Source organism: Kluyveromyces lactis (assembly GCF_000002515.2).
Source record: "Kluyveromyces lactis strain NRRL Y-1140 chromosome E complete sequence".
NCBI lineage: Eukaryota > Fungi > Ascomycota > Saccharomycetes > Saccharomycetales > Saccharomycetaceae > Kluyveromyces > Kluyveromyces lactis.
In genome coordinates, this window is record NC_006041.1 from 2,224,844 (window position 1) to 2,234,072 (window position 9,229).

The 9,229-nt window shown below is 39.1% G+C and overlaps 2 protein-coding genes across 2 annotated transcripts, besides 3 other annotated features; one reads left to right on the forward strand and one right to left on the reverse strand.

Annotated features, from left to right (window-relative positions):
* Positions 1-1,111: 1,111 nt before the first annotated feature.
* Positions 1,112-1,272: a long terminal repeat.
* A 74-nt stretch (positions 1,273-1,346) lies between these two features.
* Positions 1,347-1,740: a long terminal repeat.
* A 547-nt stretch (positions 1,741-2,287) lies between these two features.
* Positions 2,288-3,304, forward strand: KLLA0_E25147g (uncharacterized protein; the record flags this gene model as incomplete). The annotated part of the gene is made up of 1 exon (XM_455082.1): positions 2,288-3,304. One exon carries the CDS (start codon positions 2,288-2,290, stop codon positions 3,302-3,304), a length of 1,017 nt encoding a protein of 338 aa, XP_455082.1.
* Positions 3,305-3,372: 68 nt separating this feature from the next.
* Positions 3,373-6,597: a mobile genetic element.
* KLLA0_E25180g (uncharacterized protein) lies at positions 5,096-6,220 on the reverse strand (the record flags this gene model as incomplete). The annotated part of the gene is made up of 1 exon (XM_002999376.1): positions 5,096-6,220. One exon carries the CDS (start codon positions 6,218-6,220, stop codon positions 5,096-5,098), a length of 1,125 nt encoding a protein of 374 aa, XP_002999422.1.
* Positions 6,598-9,229: the final 2,632 nt, after the last annotated feature.

Here is a 9,229-nt window from a genome sequence, read left to right on the forward strand (position 1 = left end):
CCCTTCGGTTACGGGTTATCTTATACTGAATTTGCTTTATCTAATCTACAAGTACAAACGGATGAGGAGGTTATCTCTGTTTCTGTTAATGTAAAGAACGCAGGTGAGGCATATGCGGGATCCGAAGTCGTACAAATTTACATTGCTGCGACTGAATCATCTTTTTCTAGGGCAGTCAAAGAGTTGAAGGGATTCAAGAAAATTTTGCTTCAACCTGGGCAAAACGAAACAGTCAAAGTTGATTTAATCTTGAAGGATTCTATTTCCTTCTTCGATGAAGAAGTCGGTAAGTGGTGTTCAGAAGCTGGTCAGTACAAAGTCTTGGTAGGCACATCTTCAGATGACATTGTGCTGAGTGAATCTTTCGACGTGAAGAAAACCTCGTATTGGACAGGTTTGTAGTTGGCCAATACGCTTCACTTGCAACATGTTTTACTGTCCACATTTATAAAGTATCTAGATGTCTTTTATGTCGTATGATTTTTAGTAAAGAAATAGAATAATTTCCAGCTTTGAATTCTGATGATCGCAATAAAACCTTGGACGATTGGCTATAATAACTGCAATATGATTAGTTGGCTATTCCTCTCCTACTACTTATACGTTGATGACGCTGTAGATGAGAATACTGGTATTCAATAAAACCAATACGAAATTGAACCAACCTCACTTTTTCATGAAGTTGAATCAATATTTAGAGTTGACGTATATATCAGTCTATACAACATCTTCTCTAGATATCTGCATCATGTTTGAGACACATGAACGGACCCACTTTTTGATTATCTAGATGTGTCCGTCTGCATTAACCACGATACTGACACTTGGAGCTAGAATGAAGAACGTGATAATATCTGCAGTAACTAAATTGACGATATTCAGCATGCAGGTATCATACAATAGTTTATATTATAAATTACGTAAAAAATAGCTAAATAGCTAAATATCATGCTTATCGCTGCAGCGTTCAACTAGTGCTTAATAAAGACATACTAAAGAAAGAATACCCTCATTTTTTCAGTCCTGTCTCAGATATGTATTGTTGGACTTGACAATTATCAGATTTCGTAGTAGGGACTCAGCTTAGATGGTTAGTAGTATTCATACCAAAGGATGCCATTTTGAGTTGTAGTGGATAATGAAACTATTGGATGGTTCAATTGGTAATCGGTATGCGAACTTCGACTAGTTAAGTAAATTACTTACGGTATTCCCCTTGGTTTCTTCTATCTGACATATAAGTTAACGTAGAATAATAATTAATATGTCGTCGGATCCAAATGGGAAGATTGAACGAAGAAAAATTCTGCCTGTATACTTTTTGGATTGGGCTTCTAATCACTAAATGTTGGACTGGATATTCATCAAGTTTGGTAGTAGGGGCTTGGCCTAGAGGGTTAGTAGTATTAACGTAATTGAATGCCATGCTGACTTGTAGTTGTTAATGAAATAAATGGATAATTAAATTGGTGATCGACTAGTTAAGTAAACGACTTACGGTGTTCTCCTTGGTTTCTTCCATCTGACATATAAGTTAGTGTAGAACAGTAATTAATATGTCGTCAAATCCAGATGGGAAATTGGATGAAGAAACCATCTACTTATATACTTTTCAGATTGGGCTTCCAATCACCAAACGCTGCAGCCTTGATCCTAGTTCGTCTCAGCCTCAGCTTCTTATTTAGCATTGGTTCAATAACTGGCGCCTTAGAAGTGCTCCTACAACGCCAGGGAACAACAAACGGATAGTAAATAGGCAATTGATGTCAAATACAGATAATATGAGAGTATGGGGAAACCCATCTGTTCAGGGTAACACTGGCCGTAGATTCGGGGTCTCGGCACATCACGGTGTGCTTGTCGGAATAGATTGGGGAAGAGAAAAAAATCAAAGTGTACGTTTAAGATCCAAAAATTGTGGTGAGATATCTGCTTTTTAGTATGGGGGTGGTCAATATGGAAGAATAAACGTCTGACCCGTACATATCTGTGTGTGGATCATACGGGAACGGTATCGTATGTGAATAATTAGGGTCCTACTCCCTTTTATGCCGAGATTTAAAAATAGACAGCGGTAAAGATCCCCATTAGTCCTCCAAGAGACAAATTAATAGGACCCTTACTTGGATCTCATGATTTTCTACATGGTTTACATATATAAAGATATTATGAGAGGAAGTTTATGTCGGCGAATCAGTAGGATTTTAATTTGGTTTAGTAGCAGATTATTTCAATTGGATTGTTGAAATAAAGTATTTAGAACCAACAGTTCTTACAACAATTGAAGATGCTCGCTAAAACTTTGGCTTTGTTATTCTTTGCCGTGCAAACTTGCGTTAGGGCCCAAAGTCTCGAAGTTCCGCAAGTCGAACCTATTACCACTGAAACCACTGTATTCTCGAGAGGACCGGGACAGATCACTACAACTTATTCCACGGAAGTTGTGACTGACGATGGCACCATTCCAACCGTTATGACTATCTACTATGTCCAGATCCCTTATTTTGATGATGACGATTATGTTACTGAGGAGACCATCGTGACCACTGAATACACAGTGTGGACAGGCACTTATACTACTACATATTCCACTGAGGTTTTGACTCTAAGCGGTGGCCCTATACCGACTGTTAAAACCATTTACAAGGTGCAGACCCCAGACACGTCAGATGATGGCGGGGATGATGGCACTGAAACCACGACCACCACTGAAACCACAGAGTATACTGTATGGACTGGAACGTACACCACCACTTATTCTACCGATGTGCTATCTGAAACCGGTGATGATGGTATCGCTACCGTCAAGACGATTTACAAGGTGCAGACTCCAGACGGCACAGATGATGATGGTGGTGCCGATGATGAAACTACCGCTACCACTGAAACTACACAATACACTGGCTGGACTGGTGCTTACGCTACTACTTATTCCACTGACGTCTTGACTGAAACCGGCGAAGACGGTTATCCGACTATCAAGACTATCTACTTAGTCCAAACACCTTTATCTTTCTCGAATACAACAGATGGCGATGATGATAAGACTTCAGATGATAATGGTGATGATAACACTACTGATGACGAAGGCAGAACCACCCTTGAGCCACCAACCACCTCTACAGACACTACGACTGATCAAGATGACAATAATAATGGAGGACAAACTTCAACTCCGTCAGGTTTAACATCGGACTCGACCTCATCAAGAGTTTCTACTGATGGTCCAGGCACCACATTTGAAGGTGGTGCTACAAGGGTACTAGCTACTTCTGTCTTTGTTGTATTGTTGGCTCTATTATGATTTAGTTTTGGTGTTTGAAGAAAATTGTCTTTCATTTGATTTTGAATTACGTTTTTCTCCTATTTTAAAAAGGTATCACAACTACCGTCTACTTCTAATTTTTTTTACTGCGATGATTTTAATATAACTGTAACCTTTACTGTTGATGTAGGGTACTTTGTAACACAAAGCGAAGTATTATTAGATTTTATTATCGACCCTCGGGTCATCCTAATTCATAGTGCTTGAAATTATGATGATAATTTAAAGGTATAATGAGGTGAAGTATTTCTCTGAAGTCGTAGCATCACTAGTCCCGAATACTTTTCTGTTTATTTTTGTATTTTTACGATGGGATTTACGATTTGAAATGCCAATATGAAAATTATACAAGATGTCAGTATATTGTCTACGGTTGGGATATATTCAATTGAGTTCGAACTCGTTATCCTAGTATCTACAGTTTTTTTCATGTATTGTGTCTCTAGATTGCTTGTTATTATCAACATTACTGGTTGACTGTCCGTCTTGCATTTTATTGGGATTTTATGTTTAGCAGTTTGACCCTTGATGACTTGGCTGCAATTATCTCGTCATTACAGAGGTAAAACACCCCCTACTTCTTACTTGATCTCTTTGTTACCTGCGAAAGGTGAGTCCCAGATAAGAGTGATTTCTGCATTAAAAGTTTCAGATATTCTCCATCTTGTATTCTAATTCTGTGCCGAAAATGCCATAATCATTAACACCATCTTCCTCTCTGTGTATACCGTTTACCACCTTGCTGTCGGACCGGTTAGAGAGTTTGAAGATGAGTCAATAACATGTTCACCGTCTTTGGCTACTTCTAACATATCATCTACAGATAGGCATACGACGAGTCTCAATGGATCCTTGGCTGTGCACATGCACGGCCCGAATCTGTCTTCGAACAGCTTACATTCTTCGGTGGGGAACTGTTTGATCAGAGCGTACCAAATTTTCCACTTTGTTTTAGACCATTCAAGGACTTATTTATTTTCAGCACCTTATTTCTGATGTTCATGTGAGGTGGTGCTTTGATAGATAGTCCTTTTTTGAGATCTGCAATTAGAGATATTCGGATGAAATGTCGGGTTGAAGGGCAGTCAGATTATGGTCGAATGACATGGCGAGAGCGGACATCAGAGCAGAGTGGTGCACGTATTAGCCTTTTTGTTTAGTGTGATAGGTCTCGAGTGATTGTTGATCGCCTCGCGCAACTCATCTACATTTTTTGGAATTATCTTTTTTACTGCTAAAAATGAATGTCGAGTCTAGAGTTTTCTGTTATGGAATAGAGTAGATGACTGGACCTGCATCTTATGGGACCGAACTAATCCATGTGAAGATACTCAAATGGACGGCATTCTTTTGTGCAGCCTATTCAGGAATTGACATAGTTAATGTTTCTCTTGGGTTTATTTTCGAAGCATTGTTGATATTGGAATGAGCTACAATGGGTCGAATCGATGTCGTCGTCCTTTAATCACTGAATATGGCCTTTCCTAATGGATTTTAACTGACATTTATATGGCCGAACCAGCGATGAGCATTTACCAAAGAGAACTTACTTGGAGTCTCTCTGATTCAGATAGCTGAATTACTCTTATTCGATTTTTCTTGGGCATCCACAAGTTGTTCATCACTTTTACGATTCAAATTGTGAAGTAAACTCTTGTCAAGAACAACAGATATAGTTGACCCTGGTTATTTTAGTTATACGAGTCCCTTGGGTGAAGCCTAAGGTCCGCAGAAGCAAGTTTTGACGGAACGTTTTGTATTGTTTCTTTGTTATTTTCGTTCCCTTGAAGTATATTGATTGCTGTTGTTAAAACGGTTAATTTTTTGCTTCCTTTCATTAGAACTGTTATTCCATTGTTTACCTTGATGTTTGTTGTACTTACGTTCTGGTTCTTTAGCATCTTTTTTGTCCCAATACGCTGATAATAAGATTCTCATGAGGTTCATGAAGCTTTGGTCCTTTTCACGGTGAAACGTTACTATCACTAATAGATATTCATTATGCAAAACTTCCAGGACCTGAGATGTTAATAACTCATCTAAATCGGAAACTTTAGCTCTTTCTGCTCTTTGATAGAGTTTGGTTGCTCTCTGTGCAAATTTCTCGATCGATTCTCTGTCGCGTAGAGATAATGCTACAATTTCGCGCAGTAAGGTTAGTTTATCATTTTCTTCTGAGATGATTGCCACAGCTTCTAAGAAACAATCTATGAACTCCATGTTATTCTCCAGACACTTTTTGAACCATTTGGGATAGCTGGTGTTGGGAACACATGCCGTATGGATGTTGGCAATGTATTCTTCTTCATCATCTTTTAAACATTTTCTATACCCATTTCTCCGTGCTGATAAGTTCTCGCCTAGACCCTGTTTGCGCAATATTTCACTAAATTCCCATACCCAATCCTTATAATCATGAGAGTAGAACACTCTCGACAGTGTGAAAGTTGAGTTGGGGTCATGCAAGCAGCTGAATGTGTACCCTAACGGAACTTGGATTTGGTATCCCAAACCAGGTGACATCTGGAAAGGTGGAAAAGGATTTGGATGACCTTGGTTCGTCCCTTCATACATGGCTGGGAACTTGCCTTGGCTCCCGGTGTTTCCTGGAAACTGAGCAGGTTGGTCATGTGATGATGGAAGGGCTGTTCGTTGAGCCGCGTTAATGAATGGTGCAAAATTTGCATCTTGATAGTAATTCATATATGGAAATTGTTCAAAAAACTGTGGTGGGTACGGACAATAATAATAGCCGTTTGGAATGGGTGGAACATTGGCAGGAGAGTTGATCTGAGTATTCTGATTGCCGGTTGTGGCAATAGAGTCGTTAGCGCCGCTACCATGTTTGACTGGATTATGATCAGATTTGGTAGTTCTCATGTCAATAGATGCCATGTTGGCTCGAGGCTGATAATGCTATTGGACAATTGAATTGGTGGTCGGTATATTAGCTTCAACTAACTGAGTGATATGAACCAAGATGTATCACATACTTATATATATTGTAGAAAACTATTGGTGAAACCTTCTGTCACGCAATCATATCTCGAATTCTTCAATTTTTCAGCCTTTTGATGATGTTTCTGCCTTGTATTTCTCAAATAGGGAGGATGAACGAGATTTTTTAACTTGTATGACTTTTATGTTTTCGAAATTAAAACCAAGATTTGAGATGGAAAAATGAAAAGGATGGAAATAAGTTCGGACAAGCATAGCGATACTCAGCACAGAACGGTGTATACTAAATAGTCGATCGATGTCAGATACAGATAGTATGAGCAAAGGAACACCATCCAGTCAGAGCAATTGACCAGAGATATGTCACGTGATACTACTTGAATTAAGCTCTAATGCCTACAGATCTCCGTATGATACTCTAGAAAGCTTCAATTTGTGGTCTTGATGTTGCTGAACAGAAAGTGTATAAGAAATGGAGTTGCTTCACGTATAGTGAATCAATCGAAGCTCAAGAAGACGAGGAGGTTTACTACTACAAAATGTAGCATTTACTAACTACATAACAAAATAAAAAAGTAAGAATGATAAATTCTTTGAATCACCCTATTGCCACTATTGTTCTTGAACCACTTAGTTACTGCACCCTGTGCTGTTCCTTTTTCTACGGTAGTGTCTCAATTCGTCCTAGTAGCCGAATATTGGAAGTAAACCCTATGCGTGGCCGTAATTTGCAACACACCTGTGTCAGCGCATACTCTTGCTTTAGATCTCAAAACTACGATGCTGGCTATACCAATCGCCGCCGACGAAACCAGTGAAGCTCTGGCCAGGCAATTGACCACTTGTGTGGATCTACCGACCTGTACCTCGGTCCAGGCAAATTGGTCTTGCGAGACTCCTTGCTCGTAATTAAAAGAGGTACTGCTGCACATCCCTAAGTTAGCCAAGAAAATGATGCCATAATTAACACTTCAATCAACGTCGGCCTCCATAAAATTTATCTCGGCATCTATACGCTGCACATACGCACACAATTGAATCAATAGAAAACAGAATGTGATGAATCAATGCATTATAGGGGTCAAGGATTATTAATACAGGAGTAAGTATTAAATGAAACGAAAATATTAATACCGTCAAAGGGAGCATAGGTTTTCTCAGGCCTAGCAATCTGTTAAAATATACTGTAGTGTAAACTCCATCTCTTTCTTGAGCTTTAGCAGATTCAGCATAGATAAAATCAGCGATCTCTAACTATACTTTCGTTTACTTGAAAATTGAAAATGAAAAATAAAAAAAGAGATTTGAAGGTGCATGTGATTACCCGGACATAAAATTACGATTGAACAACGGATTGGAAAGTAGTGGATGGAAGATAACTGTGGGTAAGAAAATCAAGGGAGGAACAAATGAGGGGAGGCGAATTTTCAGTTCACGTGATTGAAGGTCAATGTTACCCGGAAGTGGAGGACAAACCCGAAGGGAAGTTGTAAAAATGCAAGAGAAAGGCAGATAGGGGAGAAGAGAGTAAGAGTGGAGTAAGAGGCACGTGATATGCGATAAAGCGGGTTAACTGCATGAGGTGAGGAAGGAAGTAATTTTAAATGAGGTTTGGTGGCAAGAGAAGCAGAAATGGGAGATGTGGGATGGGAATTGTTTGTGCGGGTAACTGTAGTAGCTCAGACAGGATCATTGAGGGAACATGATGGATGGAGAGGTGTAGTTTAAGTGCGGGTAAGCAGTAATTGTGAAAAAGATACAATCTGATACTCAGAGGGAGAGGGAGAGAGACTGGAGGGAAAGGCGGAATGAGAAGCAGGAGATGGGAAGCACGTGATTTATAAGAGAGCAGGGTAACTAAGGAAGTGATGAAGTGAAGTAATTTGAGATGAAGTTTGATGGCAAGAAGAGCAAAAGTTGGAAGAAGTTGAAAATGGGTGATATTGTGCGGGTAACGTGTGTATCCCAGGTACAAGACAACCATGGGCAAGGACCAAGCCAAGCATTGGCCATGGCAAGAAGATGGATTGACAAAGAAGTTGTGATGGAAGTGCGGGTAAGGGGAAATGGTGAAAAACAGTCAAGAATACAGCCAAAAAAAGTATAAATTGAGGAATGAGAATGGATGAGAGGAAAGGAGGAAAAAGAAATTAAAGTAAAAAACAAAGAAGCAAAATTACCGAAAGAGGAAATCCGTTTCGAGTGATTAAAACATGAGAAAATGAGATAATGAGAAAATGAGAAAATGAGAAATGAGGAAATGAGAAATTTGAGAAAATGAGAAAATGAAAAAATAAAAAAATAAAAAAGTAAAAAAAAATAAAAAAATGAAAAAATGAAATTACCAGAAAGGAAGAAGGGGGTGTACGGATTTGATTAGGTATGTGGTGTACGGATTTGATTAGGTATGTGGTGTACGGATTTGATTAGGTATGTGGTGTACGGATTTGATTAGGTATGTGGTGTACGGATTTGATTAGGTATGTGGTGTACGGATTTGATTAGGTATGTGGTGTACGGATTTGATTAGGTATGTGGTGTACGGATTTGATTAGGTATGTGGTGTACGGATTTGATTAGGTATGTGGTGTACGGATTTGATTAGGTATGTGGTGTACGGATTTGATTAGGTATGTGGTGTACGGATTTGATTAGGTATGTGGTGTACGGATTTGATTAGGTATGTGGTGTACGGATTTTGATTAGGTATGTGGTGTACGGATTTGATTAGGTATGTGGTGTACGGATTTGATTAGGTATGTGGTGTACGGATTTGATTAGGTATGTGGTGTACGGATTTGATTAGGTATGTGGTGTACGGATTTGATTAGGTATGTGGTGTACGGATTTGATTAGGTATGTGGTGTACGGATTTGATTAGGTATGTGGTGTACGGATTTGATTAGGTATGTGGTGTACGGATTTGATTAGGTATGTGGTGTACGG